This window comes from Musca autumnalis, unplaced genomic scaffold (assembly GCF_047663935.1).
Source record: "Musca autumnalis isolate F117 unplaced genomic scaffold, ASM4766393v1 scaffold_5, whole genome shotgun sequence".
Taxonomy (NCBI): domain Eukaryota; kingdom Metazoa; phylum Arthropoda; class Insecta; order Diptera; family Muscidae; genus Musca; species Musca autumnalis.
The window spans coordinates 172,119,033-172,144,611 of record NW_027412088.1 but is presented as its reverse complement, the minus strand read 5'-3'; the positions used below and the strand labels follow the sequence as shown (position 1 = coordinate 172,144,611).

The 25,579-nt window shown below is 41.5% G+C and overlaps 1 protein-coding gene across 3 annotated transcripts in view; it reads right to left on the bottom strand.

Moving 5' to 3' along the window:
- The window catches only part of ths (thisbe), a 337,478-nt gene that overhangs the window by 288,240 nt on the left and 23,659 nt on the right, over positions 1-25,579 (bottom strand). For all 3 annotated transcript variants that reach the window (XM_073988389.1, XM_073988390.1, XM_073988391.1), the window contains exon 3: positions 5,888-6,548. In XM_073988389.1, coding sequence (XP_073844490.1) covers positions 5,888-5,889 — 2 coding nt within the window. In that variant the 5' untranslated portion in view covers positions 5,890-6,548. The remainder of the gene's footprint in view (positions 1-5,887; positions 6,549-25,579) is intronic.

Genomic DNA, 25,579 nt, shown 5'->3' with positions numbered 1-25,579 from the left:
AGCAGGTTGTCGTAGGTGGTGAAACAACGGAGATATCGCAATAGTAGATAATGCATCCCATTTCCGATTTTTTTGTAATCACGCTACAGGTCGCAATTTTGATTGGATCGTCACGAATTTTTTGGGAGTTGATGCGAGTCCCACGGAGGAAGAAGCCTATTTAGTTTGGTGATGGTCGGATAATATTCAGGAGTCGGACTAAGCGAAAAGCTTATGTGGAGAAAAGTCAACGTTTTTTATGCGAATATCTCCGCTTGTGGTTGGAGTATTCCAAAAGGAATACCCGTCAATAGAAGAAGAAAAGATCTCGTTTATATTGATGCAAAGTATGTTGGAGTAAGTGAGCAAACCGAGATATTGCAAAATTCAGTAATATACCCAATATTTCCATTTTTTGTAATCACGCTACAAGTTGGAATTTTGATCGGATAGTGACGAAATTTTTGGTGGTAGATGGGGGCCCCACAGAGGAAGAAGCGTATTGATTTGGGTGATAGTCGGGTAATATTTAGGGGTCGGAATGGGGAAAAACTCATTTGGAGACAAATTCAAAGTTTTATTCTTTGTGAATATATCGGCTTCTAGTAGGGATATTCCAACGGCAAGGCCTGTCAATGGAAGAAGAAAATATTACCTTTACATTGGTGTAAAGCAGGTTGGCGAAGGTGGTCAAACAAGGGAGATACCACAATAGTCGGTATTGCATCCAATTCTTCCATTTTTTCCAATCAAGCTACAGGACGTAATTTTGATCGGATGGTTGCTTATGGGGGTCCCAGAGAGAAAGAGGCATATTATTTTTGGTGGTAGTCGGATTATATTCCCTAAAAGAAATGTTTACCAGTGAAAAGTTTATGCACAGGGGTAGTGGTGTAGGGTATCACATGGTCGGCCCCGTCCCGACTATAGCCTTTGCTCACTTGTTCTTCATATGTTAATTTTTTTAGAGAAAAAACAAATTGTACATAAAAATGATTTTTTAAGACTTCCTAAGCATACATACATTTTTTATTGTTGCATTGCAGACGAGGCATTCTGCGTCATTAAAAATATTAATACAAAACAAAAAATCATTTTCAAATTCTTCCCTCCACATATTTGCTGTACAACTGCAAAATCTTTTCAGTGTACCAAAAAAAAAAAAAAAAACAAATAAAGCGGCATCAACCTGCTTGCATGACATTCAGTACAAGACTGAAGTAAAAAAATCAAAACATTTGCTCTCTTACTTTGCGTTCGGGTCGCGTGTGTGTGATTTGCCGAAAAACTTCGTAACCATATCAATACCAACGAACGGGTTTGCTTTAGGCTATGAAGGGTATATACACTTTCATACGGGCAAAATGTGCCTCATCGAAATAATGGTTTTAGACCCCAAGTATGTTTGGACGAAATGTGTTTCAGGCAATTTGGAGTCGATTGAGCAATGTCCGTCCGTCTGTCTGTCTGGCTGGCTGGAGCGCACGATAACTCTCGAACGGATGAACCGATTCGGTTCAAATTTTGGCTTTCGTAATATTTTGCCCAAACTTAGTTTAAGTTCGAAGATGAGCTATATCGGTCCACTCCTTCCGGTACCTCCCCCACAAAAATTCTAAAATGTTCGGAAAATTTGTGCGCACGATAACTCTTGAAGGGAGTAACCGATATGGTCCATACTTTGCCCATCGTGGAGCGTGTACCAGACTTAGATCAGGTTTTAATATGGACTCAATTGGTCCACTCCGTCGGGTACCTCCCACACAAAAATTTGGAAAAGTTCAGTTTAGGACCATCTCTCGAATCGCTTTGATTTTTGCTTTAGCAACTTGTATTCACTGCCCTCCATACGACGGTATAAGTTTCATCAGGGGCAAGTCCATACTTCCTGAGAAAATAGCATGAAAGTTGCAAAAAACCCCTATGACACCGAGTGAGGTTGTTGGAGCGCAAGATAACTCTCGAACGGATCTGCCGATTCGGTCCAAAATATGGCCTTAGTAATATTTTGTTCAAACACAGTTTAAGTTTGAAGATACCTTCAGGTACCTCCCCCACAAAAGTTCAAAAATGTTCGGAAAAATTGTTCGTACGGTAACTCTTGAAGGGAGTGGCCGAATTGGTCTATACTTTACACATCCTAATATATCTACCAGATATAGATCAGGTTCACATATGGACTATGCTTGTCCACTCCATCCGGTACCTCCCACACAAAATTTCGGATAAGTTCACTTTAAGACCTAATATCGACTAACTTTGATTTTTGTTGAAGCAACTTGCATTCGCTGCCTCAATTACGATATTAAAAGTTTTTTCAGGGGCAAGTCCATACTTCTTGAGCAAACAGCCCGAAGGGTGTAAAAAACCCCTATGGCACCATATGTTGTGGCTGGAGATCCACTTCCATAACGGTCAATGTTAATCCATTCCATTTAGTATCTCCTCCGCAAAACTTTTGATCTTTAATCCTAATCAACATTTTTGTCGGTTCAAACGCCCAAAAATTTTAAAACCCCCTAAATACATACGTATTTTGGGAAAAAATTGTTTCAATACACACATGCTGAGGGTATACCTCTGTCGGCAAAGCCGACTGATACTTTTTTACTTGTTTTATTTAAAATCGAATTTTTATTGTAATTGTATTGATCGCTAAAATTCGTATGACGAATAGGCAACTAAAGAAGAAGAAACAAAACCCATTATATATTAGGCAGTAGGTCCGTTATCTAGCAGACACATTATTACAATTTGCATCAGGGGAAAGGTCAGTAGTTATTTTTCCACATGTAGGCTACTATGCCGACAAAAATCGGTGGAATTAAAACGCAAAATTCTGAATGAAAAGTTCAAATACAAGTTGACAACTCTCTTGCTATCGGTAGAATTTTACGACTACTTTTTATTCGTCGCTAACTTACCGAAAAACATCGTTAATTACCGGAATTATAAACATTTTAATTTTACCGACAATTGTCAGTAACTCAAAATATGAATTAGAGAATCGCGCTACAGGAATTTAATTGTGGACCAAAAATAAAATTTGGATATTTTTCATACAATAGTAATGGTCAATGTCACCCGCTAAATAATATCAGATCATCATTAACAATTTTAAGCATCTTCTTCGACCTAAACTCTTACCTCGTGCAAAATTTCGTGACTATTGAGCTATAATTGCTACCTCCAGCTTGCTTATGATTACACTACCAACAAAAAACTGGATATATTAGGCTGTACCTCTGTTATGTGATCACGTACATCAACATAATTGACATCAATGTAAAGGTCAAAAGATCGTCGTCCAGGTATATCTTACCTGTCCTGAATGTCTCTTCCAGGATTAAAGATATAAGCTGTATATTAAAAATTTTCACAAATTTCATAAGTTATGGTCCATTTAAACCCCTAAATATTATCTGATCGCCATCTCAAATTGCAAGCTTCTTCTTTGTCATATACGCTTACCTTATTTCAAGTCGATCGGGCTATTATTGCGACCTACAGAGCCGCTACAAAATTGGATAAATAGTATGTTTTTGGTCCATTTCACCCGCTAAATATTTCACGATCATCTCCAATAAAAATAGGGATATATTCTGGTCTAAAGCCGACCTCCATACAAAATTTCGTGACGATCGGTCCATAATTGCGGACTGGAGTTTGATTACAATTTATAATGGACAGACGGACGTACAGACGGACGGACACACATCTCAAAATCGCTTCATCTCGTCGAAATATGAAGATTGGTATACCACATTGGGGGTCTCCGACGAATATTTCGCGGTGTTACATGAATTTATCCCAAAACAAACTTATAATACCCTTTCCACATAGTGGTGAAGGGTATAAAAACTCGTATCAATGTTATATAAAGAAAACCTCTTCGGAAGGACCCCATTTTTATGTAAATTCTTCTGTTAGAAAATCTTCTATATAGAGAAGACCTTGTGAAATGGTATTCATTATAAACAACTAGCAGACTTGGACTTTAAGCTTTCCAATTCAAAAATAAGTAGTTTTCTACTTCATTTCTTCGGGTCCATTGTCAAACCGAATTATTCATTGAGGATTTTAAATTTATCAAAAGGTTTTGTCAACCTTTCTGTTTTCTTACTGAATTTGTCGGATTTGTTCAGCCATTAATGCTGGTTAGGATTTATTATCGTCTATGTCCCCTATCTTTAACCTAAAGCGGTCTAATAACACTGTGAACCGAAGTTTAGGGGCAGAGATAATTCCTGTTGGGGATGAAAGCCCTTGGTGAGTATACTAAGAATACCGAAGGACAGATCCGCCGTGAGTCGAACTTCCGAGTTATGGCGTGATGAAGTTACTGCTGAAGACCCTGTAAGGCATCTGAAATAAGCTTTATATCTTTGATAACTGTTGTTTTAGCTTATTTATGAGATGACATGTTTTCAGTCAAATCGAATGTGGATTTTTTTCGTAGAGCACTTCGATCTTCTAACTTGCTTCCTTCCATGTCCTTTTCGTCCTTTATTTTAAGAGCCGCTATAAAAGTACCACAAGCTGACGTTTTTCTGCTTCGAAATGATCTACAGAAATGTTGGTCAGAAAATTTTAGGTACGGCTCTCATTGACAACTAATCGGTTTTGTCTTGTTTTCATGGACCTTTTGTGTATTTACCCGGACCTTAGAGAAAATAAAATGATCTTCTATAGGATGAACTACTATACGAGAAAACTTTTGATTTTCTTTTAAAAATCTTTGTATTTTACCAAAAAAAAGTTTAGTCTTTTACGAAAATACTTAGAAGAGACCCATCAGTCTTCTATGAGCATATCCCTTATCCACCTACTTATTACACAACTGAATTTATATTGCCCCCTCAAAAACCAGGACACCTTACCCACAATGTGGTCTTGTTGATGATACAAATAACGTTGAAGATTCACCATTTATTTCCAAATATTTTTTCTACGCTTCAGTTCACTAAATTGAATACAAAATGTTTTCTTAATATTCCCAACCATTATCTATTTTTAGCTCCATCAAAATTCGTCTCAAGAAAAACCAACAGAAAAACCAAGACAAAAACCTGCTAAAAAAGAATTTTCGTAGACGACAGACAGTCTGGAAACACTGAGACGAGAAAATAGTCTTTTTTGTGAATGAAACGTTGGAAAAAAGAAACTTGGACTGAATGGCATAACGACAAAAAAAAAAGATTGAAAAGCAAAAACGACGATTACGGCATTTAGGACGACACATTGGAATGATGATTGAGTTGTTCAGTTTTTATTGCACTAAGCACTGATTCAAGTGAAGAGATCTGCTCAGGGTGAGGGTATGAATGGGTATGAGCAGTGAGAATGTGTGTTTGTTGCCAAGAGAAAAAAGGCAAAATTTCATATCCGTTTTTAGTGTTATTTGTTGTTTCTTTTAGTTACATATTTGGTTGTTGTTTGTTGTTAGGAGGTTTTTTTTCGCCTTATTGTGGCTTAGCCATTTCCTTTTTGTTGAGCTGCTTGTAAGCTTCGTTACGTTTAAATACCTCATGTGGTGATTTTGTCATAGGAAAGCAGACAGGACAACGGCAGAGGAAGAAGTAAGAAAAAAAGACACACACACACTGACGCCAAAATGTTACGATTCCTATAGACATTAAGGGGTCGACCTACAAAGCTGCACACAGTCACACACACACTAAATGATTTATGTATGTGTGTGTGTCTTATGTTTTCCTTCCTTGACCCCCTACAAAAGACACAAAAGTGGGTGTGTGTATAGTAGACGAAAAAAAGTTTCTTTTCACTTTAGTTTCTTCTGTTTCTGTTGTGTTGGTGTGTTAGATGAACTTAGAAATTCAGTGTTTTTGTTGTTGTTTAATTTTACACAAAAAAATAACGTTTAGCTTTTCTTCAATTCTCTACTTACATCGTATTTATTTGGCCTCATTGTACCCATTTATTTTGCATGTAATTTGGATTCGCATTCGGCTACGGTTTGCAGTGGCTACCAGCAGACAACAACATTTGAAAACCAAATCAAATTCGATACTATGTTCGATACGATTTGCGTTCCAATTCCCGATATCCGATAACAATGACGACGTTGACCGCAATGAGTAATAAAGGCGACGGCGACTACGACGACGGCCGACTATGACTAGGCAGGCGACATTAACGCGGCTTAAGCCAATGCGGACTAGAACGACCGTATGTACGTACCAACAACTGACGACACTTCTTTAACCTCTTCCGAATATCTTCGTTTCGTTTGTCAGTTTGCTTTAGTTGGTTTCTTTTTAAGGCCTCCTTTGACGCAATGGATTATTGATGTGGACAGAAGAGTACCAGTGCGGTTTATTGGTTTTTTTTATTTGTTGTGGTCAATGTTGTTGCTGGTCGCCTGCTGCTCTCTTCTGGGTTTGTTGGATTTTTTTTGATATTGGCGTTAGTTTCGATATTTTTTGGGGGTTTTCAAGTCTTCCAAACTCTTTCTTCTTATTTTAAATTATTTTTGTGGTTTATTGTAATTGTTGTTGTTGTTTTGTGCAAAGCGAAGCGATGTTGTAAAGCCTTTCAATGCCGAATTACTGAAAATAGAGACAAAATAACAAAAATTAAATTAAATATCAATTGACAGAATTGGAATTAATTTTTTTTTCAAAATAATTTTCGATAAAATTTGAAAATTAAAAAAGAAAATTTGGTCTGTTTCAGAACTGCAAGAATCCACTAATTTTTACTATTTTTCCGCTAACATAAAGGAAAAATGTTATCGTAGTAAAAAATAGTAGCTTCTTGCAGGTTCTGGAACATACCCATTGTTGAAAAAATCGGAAGTCCTTTAAACAGGTAGTACGACCTAATTTACATTAGGAATGAACCGATTTGGTCCATTATGGAACTGGATCTTATTGTGGGAGTCATATCTCTTCGATAGATATCGCGCCTACTAGTCATTTCAGTGGGTCATCGTATAACTTTTGCACCAATATGCCAGGAAGCATGGACTTGTCCACGAAAAACATAATATCGCTCTAAAACAGGACCACAACGAACAGCATCAGTATACATTTCCAAAGGATCTTCGAACAGCCCCTAAACTGCATCTAGACACAAATCTTGAACTTTTGTGGGGGGCGGGGTACCCTACGGAGAGGACTGATATGGGCCATTTTAGAAGTTAAACTAAATTTGGACAAAATATTAGGAGTTTGGACCCATTCAAGAGATATCGTGCATACCATTTTAGTGAAATTTTTAAAAATATTGGGGGGGGTAGTACCGGAAGTTGTGGACCGGTATTGCCAATATTCGAACTGAAACTGAGTTTGGACAAAATATGACGAAGTCCAAAATTTGGCCCAAATCGGTTGATCAGTTCGAGAATTATCGTGCTCTTCATCCACCACATATGGTGCCATAGAGGTTCTTACATCTTCGGGCTGTTTTCTCAAGAAGTATGGACTTGGTCGAGAAAAAACTTTTACCGTCGTAATTGAGGCAACGAATGAAAGCTGCTTCAACAAAAATCAAAGTGAACTTATCCGATATATTGTGTGGGAGGTGGACCAAATATAGTCCATATTCGAACCTGATCTTTACCTGGTAGATATATTAGTATGTATAAAGTCATGGCTCTCAAGTCATGGACCATAAATTCAAGAGCTATTCTTGATTGTAGGAAAGCTCTTCTGCAGGATATACACCATATCGTAAAGCAATGTTGGGTTCCGGGTCACAGCAACATTATGGGAAACGAGGTAGCAGATGAACTGACTCGAGGTGGCTCCAGGTCTATCGACTTATCGATGATGAAACCGTTCGGCCACCGATGTGACACTACATTGTCAAACTTCGGGAGATCTTCAATGAGAGAGCACATCAAAGATGGCTATTGGAACCTGGTTGCTGGTATCCAAGGCAATCTGGCCAGTGGTTTCCCGTCGAAGAACGGCTTCCCTCCCCTCAGTTGATAAGTTAGGGATGAAAATCGCGATGGGACTTATAACAGGTCACTGCAGAGTGAGATCTCTAACTACAAAATGGGACGACAGTGGCATTGACTACTGCAGACTATGTGAAGATGCGGAGGAGATAGAGACTGTCAAATATCTGCTTTGTAGGTGCCCCTTGTTGTAAACAAGGAGATACCGATCACTAGGTAGATATGAGATAGACACTCTGACCTTCCTGTCTAACATAGATCCCATCGTCCTATTCAACTTTGCCAAACATTTAGCATGGCTTGGCAAATGTCCATAAAAACCAATAGTAATCAGACTCTTTTCACTCTTTCAGAACACTCTCATCTATACATTGGCATCACTCTCTACATCTACATCCTATCTGTGATGTACCATCAACTCTCTACTCTACTACACTCATCATCATCTCATCACCTCTACCCTATCATCCTTATCTCATAAACTACATCAACACTCTAAGTCATCAGCAATAGCCCACACAGGATGAACACAATGGACCAACGGTCTCAAAGTGGAGCAGTCACCTATACCACTAGATGGCTGCGCATCCTTAAACCTGACCTAACCATGTGTAAAGTATGGACAGGACCGATATGGCTTATCTTCGAACTTAAACTATGTTTGGACAAAATATTACCAAGGCCAAACTTTGGACCGAATCGGCAGACCTGTTCGAGAGTTATTTTGCCCTCCAACCTCCTCACACGGTGTCATAGGGGCATTTTGTTTACACCTTTCAGGCTATTTTCTCAGGAAGTATGGACTTGCCCCTGATGAAACTTGTACCGTCGTATAGGGGACAGTGAATGCTGCAACAAAAATCAACGCGATTCGAGAGCAGGTCCTAAACCGAATTTTTCCGAAATGTTGTGTGGGAAGTACCCGAATTATTCCGAAATGTTGTGTGGGAAGTACCCGAAGCGTTGGACCGATTGAGTCCATATTGAAACCTCATCAAAGTCCGGTAGACATTTCACGGTGTGCTAAGTATGGACCAAATCCGTTAGCTCTTTAAAGAGTTATCGTTCGCACAAATTTTCCGAGCGAACTTTTGTGGGGGAAGTACCGGAAGCAGTAGACGGATATAACACATCTTCGAACACAAACTAAGTTTGGACAAAATATTACGAAGTCCGGTAGACATTTTACGATGTGCTAAGTATAGACCAAACCGGTAACCTCCTTCAAGAGTTATCGTTCGCATAAATTTTCCGAACATTTTCGAACTTTTGTGGGGGAGGTACCGGAAGCAGTGGACGGATATAAGCCATCTTCGAACACAAACTAAGTTTGGACAAAATATTACGAAAGCCAAATTTTGGACCAAATCGGTTGATCCGTTCGAAAATTATCGTGCGCTCCAGCCAGCCAGACAGACAGACGGACTGTCATGTCTAAATCAATTCTAAATTGTCTGAAACGGATTTCGACCAAACATACTTGGGGTCTAAAACCATTATTTCGATGAGGCACATTTTGCCCGTATGAAAGTGTATACACTCTCGTTAGCATAAATGCTGTGGGTATAAAAACCCAAAGAATCCGAAACCAACCCTGGCTTATCGTATGCAAGGTGCTCTGGTACAACTGTGAAGCAGGACCACTGACAATAAATAACCTTGGAGTCAAATTGGGGGAGACAGAACTTGTACTGTTCACCAAATTTCTGACTTCGAGCTACCAGGGGCTGGATTCTCGTTCTATGAAAATTTGAAATGACAAATATTTTCTTTATAATTTTTATACCCTCAGCATTTATGCTAACGAGGGTATATACACTTTCATACGGGCAAAATGTGCCTCATCGAAATAATGGTTTTAGACCCAAGTATGTTTGGACGAAATGTGTTTCAGACAATTTGGAGTCGATTGAGCAATGTCCGTCCGTCTGTCTGGCTGGAGCGCACGAACGGATGAACCGATTCGGTTCAAATTTTGGCTTTCGTAATATTTTGCGCAAACTTAGTTTAAGTTCGAAGATGAGCTATATCGGTCCACTCCTTCCGGTACCTCCCCCACAAAAGTTCGAAAATGTTCGGAAAATTTGTACGCACGATAACTCTTGAAGGGTGTAACCGATTTGGTCCATACTTTGCCCATCGTGGAGCGTGTACCAGACTTAGATCGGGTTTTAATATGGATTCAATCGGTCCACTCCGTCGGGTACCTCCCACACAAAAATTTGGAAAAGTTCAGTTTAGGAACATCTCTCGAATAGCTTTGATTTTTGCTTTAGCAACTTGTATTCACTGCCCTCCATACGATGGTATAAGTTTCATCAGGGGCAAGTCCATACTTCCTGAGAAAATAGCCTGAAAGTTTCAAAAAATCCCCTATGACACCGTGTGAGGAGGTTAGAGGGCAAAATAACTCTCGAACAGGTCTGCCGATTCGGTCCAAAGTTTGGCCTTAGTAATATTTTGTCCAAACATAGTTTAAGTTCGAAGATAAGCCATATCGGTCCACTCCTTCAGGTACCTCTCCCACAAAAGTTCAAAAATGTTCGGAAAAATTGTGCGTACGATAACTCTTGAAGAGAGTGCCCGAATAGGTCCATACTTTACACATCCTAATATATCTACCAGATATAGATCAGGTTCTAATATGGACTATATTTGTCCACTCCATCCGGTACCTCCCACACAAAATTTCGGATACATGTTCACTTTAAGACCTGCTTTCGAATCACTTTGATTTTTGTTGAAGCAACTTGCATTCGCTGCCTCAATTGCGATGGTAAAAGTTGTTTCAGGGGCAAGTCCATACTTCTTGTGCAAACATCCCTGAAGTTGTAAAAAACCCCTATAGTACCATATGTAGTGGCTGGAGATCCATTCTTTTTAGTATCTTCTCCGCAAAACTTTTGATCTTTAATCCTAATCAACATTTTTGTCAGTTCAAACGCCCAAAATTTTTAAAACACCCTAAATACATACGTATTTGGAAAAAAATGTTTCAATATACACAGGCTGAGGGTATATCTCTGTCGGCAAAGCCGACTGATACTTTTTTACTTGTTTTGTTTTCATTTGACATAGCAACAGAATTGAGTATCAGTTTTGGCCGGAGTTGCATTGGAACTTTCTCCGGAAGCTAAATACCTCGTACAATCTAGGTCAATCGATGAATATGAAAAAGAATACTGAGGAACGGACAAAGAAAAATTTCATGCAATCTACTCCTGCAGGAACTTCATTAGGAACTGTTGTGGACTCAGAGCACAATTCATACACAGGTTGTTGTTGTTGTAACAGTGTTTTATTATTATGTTTGTACTCGTATGTTCGCTCTCCTGTTCAATCTGGCTCTGGGTCTATCTCCAGTTCCAGGAAGTTGGCTACTTCGATGGGATGTAACCACAGATCCACTAGAGTCAGATGAGTAGGCTTGGCTGGGCAGTTGAAAAGGTGTTTTGTGTCGTGCGGGCCCATGCCAAATACTGGGCAGATGTCTTGCACGGCGCGGTCGATTTCCGCCCAATAAGAATTTAGGCGACTGCAATATCCAGAGCGTAGTTGAGCCAAAACTACTCTAGTTTGTCGTGGCAGCTGACGCTCCTCAGCTACAATATATGGGGGATGTATTTCGAGGACTTTATTCACACTATAACTGCTTAAGGCCTTGGCAACTGCATCCGTGTGAATACTATTTAAACCTGCTCGATACGCTTGATGATCTAGGGTTTCTCTCCTGTATCGTTGGACCTCTCCCTCTAGAGCATGGATATCCTTCCTGATCTGCCTGTATGTGCCGGGCCTACCCATTAGATGGTGATTGGGATGGCTCACACGGTAACATCCAAGCAGGTACTGCAACGAAAGCATCTCATTGTGTTGTTTTACTGGAAGAATCTTTGCCTCCCCATGTAGATGGTCCACTGAAGATTTGAGGAGACACCCTGTTGCTGTTGTCAGGGCGGCGTTCTGACAAATTTGAATCTTATCCCACTGCGTGTCACATAAATTCGGGGACCAAACTGGCGCCGCATAGCTTACCACAGACCGACCTATCGCTTTATACGTGGTCAACAAGGTTTCTTTATCTGCACCCCAAGTGCTGCTGGCTAGGGACTTGTGGACCTTGTTTATCGCAGATAGCTGCGGCATGCGCGGACGACGTGAAAGTGGTGTCGAATGTGACCCCTAGAATTTTGGGGCAGTTTGTCGTCGGAATTCCGCTACCATCGACCCTGATATTCAACTCTCTTCTATACTGCGCCGTCCATGTGGTGAACAGAGTGGCCGTCGATTTAGTGGCGGATATCTGAATCTTTTTCCAATTCGTATCACATAATCTCGGGACCATATTGGCGCCGCATAGCTTACCACAGACCGACCTATCGCTTTATACGTGGTCAACAAGGTTTCTTTATCTGCACCCCAAGTGCTGCCGGCTAGGGATTTGAAGACCTTGTTCCTACTCTTCAGTTTGTCGCAGATAGCTGTGGCGTGCGCGAACGACGTGAAAGTATTGTCGAATGTGACCCCTAAAATTTTGGGGCAGTTTGTGGTCGGAATTCTGCTACCATCGACCCTGATATTCAACTCTTCTCCAAACTGCGCTGTCCATGTGGTGAACAGAGTGGCTGTTGATTTTGTGGCGGAAATCTGCATATTCCTCGCGTTTAAAAAGGTGTTAAGATCGGTTAAATAGGAGTTCAGTCTCTCACAAATGTCATCAGCGTAGGTACCTGACGCCAGGATCGTACAATCATCCGCATACGTTACGATCTCAATGCCGTCTGGAGGGGGCGGAATACAGGAAAGGTAGAGGTTAAACAGTTCCGGAGATATCACCCCTCCTTGGGGAACTCCCTGTTTCACTCTACGGGGCTTGGATTTCTTGTTCCTGAATTCCACATACGACTGGCGACCACACATATAGTTGATTATACAACGTTTCAGACTTGGCCGGAGGGTTGTCTGCTCGATGTCCTCGAACAGCGTGGTGTGCTTGACAGTATCAAAGGCTTTTGATAAGTCAAGCGCCATCATCACTGTTCTATCGCACGGCCGTCTCTGGTTGAGTCCTTAACAAATATGTGTGGTAATGGCGTGCAGAGCAGTTTCGTGCTGTGCTGCTTACGGAATCCATTCTGATGATCGGCAACTTGATAGCTATTTCTAATGCTGGGGAGGACTAAGCCCTCAAGGGTCTTCGCTACAGGACTAAGCCCTCAAGGGTCTTCGCTACAAAAGCGAAATCGGCCTGTACGATTCACTTTTGCTGGCATCCTTGCCTGGCTTCAGTAGCGGGACCACCCTCCCAATTTTCCAGACTTCGGGAATAATAAGGGTGGCTAGCGACAGGTTGAGAACTTTAGTGAGATACTCCACTCCCGGCTCATCCAGCTGTTTCAACATTACCATGGAAATTCCATCAGGGCCCAACGCTTTGGATGATTTAGCGTTTCTGATGGCATTCGCAACATTATCCATTGTAAACTGTGGTGGTTTATCCTCGGCAGGAAGAGATCTAATGCGACGTAACACTCTTCTCTTCGCCCTGTCACTCTTGGGGTGCTCGACAAACAGTCGATTGAAGTAACTTGCACACCTCTTCGGGTCAGTCAACGTAACGTCGCCCAACGTGCCTGAGGTCCTATCTTCCCTTCTTCCAGGGTTCGAGAGTGACTTAACCGTTGCCCACAATTCACCTATACCGGCTCCAATGTTGCAAGTCTTCAGATGATTTAACCACTTGTTCCGCTTATGCTCGCCGACCAGCCTGTTAACTTCCAGTGTCAGCTCCCTGACTCTGGGGTCATTGGGGTTGGCTCGGCAAAGCTCATCAAGCTCATTTGCTAATCCCGTCGCACCTGCTGGGAAGTTTGGTCTTACTTCGGGTATTCGACCAGCAGGGATATGGCGAGCGGCTGCAGCAGTGATGATGTCTCCGAACGTCCTTTCCGCTACCCGAACATCAGAAGGATTGGGCAGTTCTCTGAAGCGGTGATTGGTGAACTCTCTGAAACTCGGCCAATCAGCTTTCTTACGATTGACGAATGTGCGGCGTTCAGAGGTAATGAAATCGGGTGGTCTGCTAATGGAGACAATTATGGGGAGATGGTCTGATCCAAGGGAAATGACGGGTTGCCAGGTATCGTCATTTGTCAGACCAGGTGACACGATGGTTACGTCTGGCGAGCTGTGACACTCACCTCTAATTCTGGTAGCGCCCCTACCTATCATTGACCGTGCAAAACGTAGAGCTGTCAATCTGCTCAGTCATCGCTATAGCTCTCTGGTCGTTTCCGAGGGCCGAATGCCACATCTCATGATGCGAATTAAAGTCCCCCGGGAACAGACGACTATGGCCTTCCAAAAGCGGACTAATGTTAGGCACGTAATCTGAGATACAGCTATTTCTCGGCGGGATGTATACGGTCAGCAACTCTATCTCGGCAGTTCCATACCTGACTGCTACCCCCATGCATTCCATGTACGGGTCATTAGAGACAGGCTCAAGCGAGATAGGTCTGCATTGGACAGACTGGTGCAATATGAAAGCTAATTCCCCACCTCCACTTCTGGTGCGATCTTTCCTTAGCACATTGTAACCATCACAATGTTTTAAGCTACAGTTGTTGTTGAGCTTGGTTTCATGCACCGCAGCGACCTAATGTTCTTCCGACTCATGAAATCTGCTATTTCCTCGATCTTACCTCGGAGTCTATTGCAAATAAATTGCAAAAAGGATGCATTCTCAGTGATTGGGACAACAACGGCTGGTGTTAAAGGCTGCTTGTGCCGTTGTTGTCGAGGGGACTGCGGGGGAGTTTCGTAGTAAGACGACGAGGGAGTTTCGTAATCCGACGACGACTCACTGGGGACTATGTTCACGCAGCATGCAGCAACATAGTCCCTGTCGTAGTCCCTCACGTGGGCAAGTCCAGAGCAACCCCTTAGATGCACCCACTCCTGACATCTATTGCATCTCACCGAAGGTTGGATGTGGGTGAAGATGCGGGTGTGACAAACTAAGCACAGATATATTTGTCCTGGGTTTTCCTCCGTCCCGGCACGGACCAAAGGAATTCGGAGCAGGCATTCCGGGATATACTGCACCCAACACAGAAAAAACGAAACAAATACAAACATATGTACACTGAGGTGGCAGCCGCTGGCCGGAACGATGCTTTTGTGTTGTTCCGGGTCAATCCGGTGCGAAAGAACCCGTTACCGTGCGATTGTCTATTAGAAGATGCACTGGTCTTCTCTTAGAAAGCCTACTGGTCTATTAGAAGAACTGCAGTGTTCTTTATGAAGACGTATTAATCTTCCCTAAAAAGACCTAGTTGTCTTCTAAAAGAGGAACTGATGCTCTTCTATGAGAAGTCTTACTGAACTTCAATGAGAAAGCCTTCGGATTTTCTATGAGAAGGCCTACCAAGTTTTCTATCTTAAGATCTAAAACTAATACTTGAGAAAACCTACTACTCTTCTAAGAGAAATTTTTTCTTATCTATTTGAAAAGACCTCAGGGGTAACAATCTTGACGCGATACAGGGGCTTCGGTTGCAATCTTTCGGTACTCGACATGGCATCTTAAACGGACTAGCAGAGCTCCGTTTTACTTGACTTTTTTGAGTGCGAGAAAGTGCGGCTGACCAAAGGTTATCCAGGTAGTGATCTCCTACCCATCAGAGATCCCCCAACACCGGGGTGTTATGCGTAATACTCGTGCCTATCGTGTTATGCGTAAGGTTTGCAGTGGGGTACCTAAAACTGTAGGTTTGCAGTGGGGTACATAAAACTGTATTCGAACGGAGCCTCGTTGACACCTGGGCGAATCAACGAGTAACGAACCTGTTCTTCTGTCAATGCCCTTACCGTGGTAAGGAGGCCACGCTTGACCTCCCATCCTTCCCTTAAACTATATAGCTCATGGATAACAGAACTTTTAAAAAAACCCAAAGAACAAAAACTCTCTAAAAAACAAAAAACCCCGACTGATGTTGGTGTGGATGCCTTGGCACCCTCAGTCTTCACTTCCACAAGCGCAAGTACCTCTCTCTCGTTGACGATTAGGAACATGGACACGGACAACTCTCATTTAATCTCCCCCTCCACTTCGCGTGGTACCCCAACCAGGGGTAAGGTCGACAGCCCTACTTTAGACATTATAAATGAGAGTCTAAATAGACAGTGTAGGGTCCTCCTATCCAAGATAGATGAGAACTTTCTCACACCAACAAACTTAGATGACGAACAGGACTAAGGACGAAGGTGGTAGCCTCTGCTGACGATGTTGTTATCCTCATAAGCGGCAAATTCTTGTCGACCATATCAGACTTTATGCTGCGTGCTTTAGTGCAGCTATCTCGCTGGGCTCGCACCAATGGACTTGGTGTGAATCCAACGAAGACTGAGCTCGTACTCTACACGAAGAAGCGCCAAATTCCCGATTTCCCGCTACCAGAGCTGGACGGTGTTGCCCTAAAACTCTCATCGGAAGCCAAATACCTCGGTGTTATCCTGGACCAACGCTTAAATTGGAAAAGGAATACTGAGGAGAGGTTTAAGAGGGGTTCTATGGCACTCTATTCCTGTAAGAACGCCATTGGTAAAAGTTGTGGTCTCAAACCAAAGATCATAGACTGGTTGTATGATACCGTGGTTCTCCCAATTCTTACCTATGGTGGGCTTGTCTAGTGGCATGCACTCGGGAACAGTGCACTTCTGTCCAAATTATCTAGTGTTCAAAGAGCCGCATCTCTGTTAATCTCTGATGCCATTAGAAGTACACCTCAAGCCGCCCTGAATGTGATACTTGATCCATCATCATTACATCAAACCCACCAAAACCACTCTACATCAACAAATCTGATGCTTACCAATCACCGTTTCATCTTTACTATAAACCGTCACCTGGCGTCTATCATCATTGCAACCTCAACAACAATACATGAATATCTCTATAATAGACGAACCACCGCACATCACTGCAGTATAAACCAGTCACCACACACAACAACTTGATTATAAACTTACATCCACCATCACAACCTCAGCAACAACCTATAAACTCACATCCATCATCACAGCATCACCTACACACTCAACTTCACAACAAATCCGCAATAGTCCAGCATCTATCATCATCACATATAGTCCAACCACAACACACAGTTTCTTTAAGGATGATCACAATGGACCTCAAGGTCTCCGAGTGAAGTAGCTGCCAACAACGGTAGCTGCGCGTCCTAAAACCAAACCAAAGACCTCATTCCAAACCAGAAAGGTGCGTAGTAAGACCGCAATTGTGGACCCCAATTCTTACCATTCTACAGCTACTCCTTAAAAAACCTACTGCTCTTTTAAGAGAAGCCCTTTATTGTCTTTTTAAAAAAAAAAAAAAAAAAACTCCTTTCAAACCAGAACGGTGCATCGTACGACCACCCCGCGCCTTCAGCGTGCCTATCATTGCATAGAGAGGGGGTTTTATAGAGCTTTTGTTCGTTCCATTATCTCAAGAAGTATGGACTTGCTTCACAGAAACTATTACTTCGCAATAGGTATAACAATGTGCGAGTTTTGGATCAATTCGTCTACTCCTTTCGAGTGTTATCCTTTGCATAATTTTAGCGAAAAATGTTGATCTTTTGTGGGATAGGTACTCGAAATTGTGGGACGATATTTCCTATCTTCGAAATCAATCTTAAATTGCAGTTTTTATACAGGTTAAATCTTTTTGATGGTCAAAAACCAAAAAAACTTGTCATACAGAACATCCATGATCAAATCATCACTTTGTTTAATGCTGTATTGGGTCCTTCCAGATTTCCCTGTGAAATTTCAGATACTCTACAGACTCCCTGAAGTTTACCACAAAACTTCTTTAAGCTATAAAGCCGACACATTAATCATCGTCATGTTTCATTTGGGCGTTCAAAATACTTATTCTCAAAACTATAAATTTTATATTCGGGAATTTGAATGTGTGTTCTGTCTGACCAATGTCCACTAGCCAAAATAACAAATAAAAATGCAATTGTTTGGTTTTTCGTTTGTTTGGTGATGACCCATATTTGGGAGCTACTTTTATGGTGGCGGCGACGGCTTAAGCACCTGTGTCACACCCACTGCACCCCTAAAGGCATACAAATAAACCCACACATACACACACAAACTCTTATACTCTCATTGTTTGTTCATGACATGCAATAAACCAAGTAAGGAATTTAATTGTACCGTAATAAGACCATTAAATTGTTTCGTTTTCGTTTTTTTTTTCTTCTTTTAGTGAGACATAAACGAACGAAATTGGGATAGGAGAGGTCCAAACATGACATTAACAAATAGTTTGGTAATAAAATTGAATCATTAAAATTAGGGTGGTCTAAAAATAGCTTTCGAACCTTGCCTTCTATACGTGGTAAATAGAAAGGAAAACAGGAACAGTATTAACAAGGATTGAGGGAATAAGGAGAAATATTCTGATTTGAAAAATGACAAAGTCATTGCGGAAACACCATTAGTGAACAATGACCAAATTTAATAAACAACCATGAAATGGGAAGTCGAAAATATAAAGGAAAGTGTATCTTTGTATCCAACTGTGTTCTCGATATTTCTGACAATTGAAGGTCTTCATTTATATGGGAAAAGATATGGAAAAAACACAAATTTTTACCCATGTAATTTCAAAAAAAATTCAAAACGTGTTAAACGGGCGGAATGGGACGGGTACAAAAGTATAGATGGGCTGAAAGCGGGCACTATCGGGAACATTCTGTGAAAACGGAACTGTGTTCCAAGCTGTTCCCTAAAAGTTCTAGTCCACTACAATTGGAATTTCACTAAAATTTAGTATCTGTGGAAAAATAAAATGGCTCACTTTGGGTAAACGCTACAGTAATTTATTGAAACGGTTCTTAAAGACAACAATCATACATACCTAATAAAAAAACAATGAACACAATATCTCTTATAGTTTCCAAGAAATAGCTTTTTCTTTCTCCATAAATGTGAAAAAATGACGTATTTTCCAAAATTGCGAAAACTTTCGTCTTTAGGAGCACGCCACGCTCATACTTTCGAATATTTTGGCCTATTTTTTTGGTTTCCCTACGTACAATACGTTTGCTATCGTATCCCATATAGAAATTAGCAATCGGTGACGACAAAAAAATGGGGTTTTGGCCAGGAAAATCGATTCTTGAACCACTGTGCGACGGTGCTGAAAACCAAGCTAACAACAATTGTAGTTTACAGCGTTGTAATGGTTACAACGTACTGAGGAAGGATCGCACCCGAAATGAAGGTGGGGACTAGCTGTGCTGTTGCACCAGTCTGTTTAATACAGGCCTATCTCGCTTGAGCGCGGCTCTAATGACTCGAACATGGATTGTATAATGAGTTGTGACATTCGGTTTTCCGAAACGACCAGACCAGGGTTATAGCGCTGACTGAACAGATTGATAGCTCTACGTTTTGCACGGTCAATCAGAATGGCCCTACCACAATTAGCAGAGAATACGTCACAGTTTGCCTGACAAAAGCATCGTGTCACATGATCTGACAAATGACGCCTGGCAACCAGTCCTTTTTATTGAGTCAAACCATCTGCTTATAATTGTCTATATCAGTAGACTGCCCTACCTCATCACGTCTGAACGCCGCTTTTTCAGTAGGCCTATTCTGTAACTTTTTAACAACTTTACTCATTGTTTATTTTACCACAATTCATTTGTATGTTTTGTAGTTGATACAAAAACAAAAGAAATTTTAACAGATTTTCAATCGATAAAAGTTACAGAATAGGCCTACAGCCAAATAACCTAGTTTCAGAGAGTTCGCCAATCAACGCTTCAGACAAAGGACGTTCCCGGACAAACTCGCAGCTGGAACCACTCGAAAATTTCTCAGAAGGTGTGGAGGCATTAGCAAATGAGCGTCATAAGCTTCGTCGATCCAATCCCAGAGTTTTGGAGCTGACACTGCAATTTACTAGGTTGGTCGAAAAAAGTGGCTCATTTGAAGAGCTGCAACATTGCAGACGGAATAAATGAATTTCGAACAGCGGTTAAGTCACTCTCGAACCCTGGGAAGAAGGAAGGCAGGACCTCAGGCAGGTTTGTTTACGTTACGCATGGTATTTTCAAGCGAAACCGATATTAGCTTTTTGAATATTTTGCTTCCAAAACGTCATAATTAGTACAGTGGTCCCAAAAACAAAACAAAAAAGTCTTCTGTTGTCCGTGGAGTACCCCAAGAGGGGTACAAGAGATCCTATGTTGTATATAGAAGACCTCAAGATGTCTTCTGTTGTCTATAGGAGACCTAAATAGGTCAGGTCAAGGTCTTCTCTTTCTATTGAAGACCTCAAGAGGTCTATAAAAGATATTTTATTGTCTATTGAAGATTTCAAGAGGTCTTCTTCTGTCTATAGAATATCTTCTAATGTCTTCAGAAATCTTCTGTTCTGTATAGAATACCACAAGATGTCCCCTGTTTTCTACAGAAGACCTCAAGATGCCTTATTTTGTCTAAAAAAGAATTCAAGAGGTCTTCATCTGTTTACAGAATACATCAATAGGGCATCTTCTGTCTATTAAAGGCTTCAAGAGGTATTCTTCTGTAGAACATCTCAGGAATTCGTCTTCTGTCTATAGAAGACCTCAAGAGGTTTTATTCTGTCTATGGAAGACCTGAAGATGTCTTTTTCTGCCTACAGAAGACCTCAAGATACCCTCTTTATTCTACAAAAGACCTAAAAATGTCTATATCGATCTACAGATGACCGCAACAGGTAGACAAAAGAAAACCTCTTGAAGTCTTTTGTAAACAGAAGCATATTAGTCGAGGACTCTATCAAAACAAGTCGTGCGATAGGACAGTGTTGGTGGCGCTCGGTTAAATCAAAAGCATTTGAGTGGACTACTCTCCGGTCAAGTTTGAAACGATAAATAATCAATTATATGAATGGAAGCCAGTCGTAATTGGAATTATGGAACAAAAAGTAGATGGAACCAACGTTCATCTACAGTGAAATAGATGGACCCAAGGTTCATCTACAGTGGAGTAGACGGATCCAAGGATCTTCCACAGTGAAATAGATGGACCTAAGGCTCATTTACAGTCAAGTAGATGGACCCAATATTCAACTACAGTGGAGTAGAGGGACCCATGGTAACCTACAGTGGCGTAGATGGACCCAAGGTTCAAGAGCAGATGGATTCAGGATTCATCTACAGTGGGGAAGATGGACACTGGTTTTATCTACAGTAGAGTAGATGGACCCAAGGTTAATCTACAGTGGAGAAGATCGGCGCAAGAATCATCTACAGCGGAGTAGATGGGCCTTAGGATCGTGTATAGTAGGGTAGATAGATCCGGGAATCATCTACAGTGGTGTAGATGGATTCAAGGTTCATCTACAGTAGAGTAGATGCACCCAAGTTATATCTACACCCATGTAGATGGACCCAAGGTTAATCTACAGTGGAGTAAATGGACCCAAGGTTCATCTACAGTGGAGTAGATGGACTCAAATTTCATCTACAGTGGAGTGGATGGACCCAAGCTTGATCTATAGTGGAGTAGATGGACCCAAGGTTCATTTACAGTGGTATAGATGGAACCAAGGTTAATCTGCAGGGGAGTAGATGGGCCTAAGGATGATCTATAGTAGGGTAGATGGATCCAGGAATCATCTACAGTGAAGTAGATGGACCCAAGGTTCATCTACAGTGGGATAGTTTGACCCAAGTTTCATCTACAGTGGAGTAGATGGGTATAGTAGGGTAGATGGATCCAGGAATCATCTACAGTTGAGTACATTGACCCAAGTTTCAACTACAATGGAGTAGATGGAACCAAGCTTAATCTATAGTGGAGTAGAGAGACCCAAGGTTCACCTACAGTGGAGAAGAGGTACGAAGGGATCTTACACAGTGAAATAGATGGGTCCAAGGTCTCCACTGTTGATGGGTAGATGGACCCAAGGTTCATCTTCAGTGGTGTAAGTGGACCCAAGGTTCATCTACAGTAGAGTAGATATAACCCAAGCTTAATATGTGGTGGAGTAGATAGATCCAAGGTTCAAATGTATCCAGGAGCCATCCAGGACCAGGAGATAAGTCTTGAGACCATAAACTGTACAGTAGATTAGCCTAGGAACGATTTACTGTAGTGAATGTGAGCCTCAAGGCCTTCTAGGGTAAAATTGGGGGCGCAAAGCGATCTAAAGCCCATATGCTGTACCGAAGGTAGTCCTAGAGGCCTTCTTTCTTTATATGCAAATGTTACTAAGGCTGCAGAGGAGAAAAGACTTAAAGACATCTGTGGTACTGTACAGAAAATTGGCTCTCAAGTCACCAACTTTACAGAGGAAGAGACTTGATGGCACCTATTTTACCGTAGATGACACTTTGAATCGCCTACAATGAGACTTGGGGTCATGTGGTCCTCTACTGTGCAACTGTCGGCCTCGGTCATATTCTGTACAGCAGTCATTATTACGACAACCTACAGTGCATAGAATCTAAAAACAATGCCTCCCTGATGCCGACTACAGAACAAAACGAGAAAATTTACTGTCCAGTAGACGAGTTCTAAGGCCATCCACATACCAGCATGTGGACCTAAGAGCCATCAACTAACTTAAGAATACCCTATCTCAACTTTTGCCTTGTGGTTTGGACCATGTACTGTACGGCAATCATCATTACTGTCATTTGCAGTGCATAGACTCTAACATCAATGTCTCCTTGAGGCTTACTGCTGTACAAAAAATATCCCAGAGACAATGTAATGTCCTGAATATGAGTTTAAGTCCATCCCTAAACTGTATGTTGGCCTAGGAGCCATCTATTGATTTAAGAATACCCGATCTCAACTTCTGTCTTGTGATTTAGAACATGTACTGTACAACAGTTGTCATTACGGCCATTTACTGTGCATATACGCTAACGTCAATTCCTTTCCCAGGCTGACTACTGTACAGAAAAAGAACCGCAGGAACATTTACTCTCCTAAAGATTAGTTTTAAGTCCATGTACCTAACAGCATATGGGCCTAGGGCCCATTATGAATACCCTAGCTTACTCATTGCATGTTGGTTCTGATTGGGTCATCTCCTAACTTTAGAATACCTTATCTCCACTTTTTTTCTGTTGGTAGTGATTGGTCAGTCTTGAGGCCACCTAGACTGTTTAATCTCTACCTTCCGAGTATTCCACCCTCTGTAGACGACATTGAGATTGTAAAGTTTGCTGATGATTTTACGACACTGGTGGCTGGTACCTTCTCTAATGTCATTTGTTACAGACTGAACTCCTATTTGAACGATCTTACTACCTTTTTCCATTAGTGGAATTTGCAAATATCTACCAATTACCCATGCCACAGCTATCTGCCATAAACTGAAATGTAGGAACAAAGTCCTCAAGTTCGTAACCGGCAGCAGTTAAAGGGCAGACAAACCACATTATTGACCAAATGTAACGTTAAATGCCTTCCGTGGTAATCCACGCGGTGCCGCGAACTTAAGTGCAACGCAATGGAACACAATTGAAAAACCAGTCAGAACAGAGCCCTGAGAACGGCAACAAGGCGCCTCCTCATGTCGTCAGTGAACCATTTGCATGAGGAAACGAAGATTCTTCCAATACAGCATCACAATGGCCGCCAGAGTCGTCCAAATCACCGCCGTATGATAGATATGACTTCCCCAAATGGGCATGTCTTAAGGGATCTTCAATTCATTGATTTAAAGAGTAAAAAAGTGGACAATTTTCCAAAAGAGAATCTTAACAGATCCAGTAGCAGATGCCATAAAAAGTTATAGCATGAATTCGGTCCTCGGAGCATATCGCCCATCTATCACCGTGCAAGACTTCTGCCCAACATGCGGTATATGCCCTTAACAACTGCCCTGCCAAACCAACTCAACTAACTCCAGTATCTTTAGGGTTACAACCCATCGATGCAGCCACATTTCTAGACAGAGAATCGTGTCGACATTATTTTTTCGTGCCCTAGTCTATATTTCATAATAATACTGACCGGCTTTAACATGGCAAAGCCCAGGATTTATCTTGGTCCCTCTTTCATCTCAAGTGGACACTGACCTCAACGTGGCGTCACCAGGAGAACTGCTTTAAACCCCGTTAAAGGTAGTAAGCTAAAATTTGCCGCGCGTTCACCCATAAGAACGTTAAAAACTTGGGTTGGGCGCAGGGTTCGTAACCCTCCCCTAGAAAAAGCAGCCTACTATAAAAAAAAAAAAAACAAAAGAAAAGAAAAGCAAATCCCTCTAAAGTTGACGACCCCCACAAACGTTTTAAGGTCCATGATCTGCCAATCTGCACCTGAAATGTTAGCACTCTTTACAGAGAAGGCGCAGTTTACGCATTGGGAGATGTACAAAAGTACAAGGCCGACATTACTGCCATACAGGAAAAACGATGGAATGTGAAATGCGTCACAACAACACCTAAAGGTGACGCACTGTATTATAGCTGCAATGACACAAAGCATGAGTTTGGTTGCGGATTTGTAGTTGGTCGGAGGTTAAAACACCTGGTCTCCAGCTTCACACCGGTGAATGAAAGACTCGCAGCAATTCGATTAAAAGCAAAATTCTTTAACATCAGCTTTATTTGCGCTCATGCTCCCACTGAGGATAAGGACGAACAGACCAAAGATATATTTTATGAGCGCTTAGAAGAAACTTATTGCCGTTGCCCTGCCCATGACATTAAAATTATACTAGGAGATTTTAATGCCAAAATTGGAAACGAGAATATCTTTGGCCCAACAGTCGGGAAATTCAGTCTCCACAGTGAAACATCTGACAATGGCATGAGGCTGATAGACTTTGCAGCTGCAAAAAACATGGTAGCTAGCAGTACCAGTTTTAAGCATCTCGATATTCATACGGGCACCTGGCTGTCTCCAGATCAGAAAACAATAAATCAAATTGATCACGTTGTGATAGATGGAAGATATTCATCGAGCGTGTTGGATGTGCGTTCGTTCCGAGGAGCAAACATAGACTCAGACCGCTACATTGTTGCAGCAAAAGTATGTACCAGACTAAACGTAGCAAACAAAGTGCGAACAGACACAACACGGAAGTTGGACATCGGTAAGCTGCAATCACAACAGATAGCCACAGCATATTCCACTCAACTAGCCCATTTGCTTAATGAGAGCACTCCTTGTCCCGATAACATAACAACACAATGGCAAAATATTGTCCACTACATGCAAACAGCCGCAAAATCCATACTTGGATACCAGAGACCTCCACCAAGGAATCCATGATATGACATGGAGTGCCGTGCTGCTATTGAAGAGAAAAAAGCGGCATATAGGGCTACTTTACAACAATGCCGTTCTTTGGTATTTTTAAAGTTACGAATTCACACATACACGACCCGAACACAACGAAAGAGCACACAAAAGAGAGCAAATGTTTTGATTTGTTTTTGTTTTGCAGCATGCGTGCATACAACCTTACTAACACACTGTCAAAAGATGCAAATATTCACAATTTTGTGTGCCCTCTTCTTGGTCGTCAGTGCTTTACAATCGGTAGCAACGCGTAGCGCCTGAGAGAGGTATCGGGAGAAAAGGAGAGAAGAGAAAAGTCTTCTCCGAAGGAAAACGAGAGAGATGGAAAAG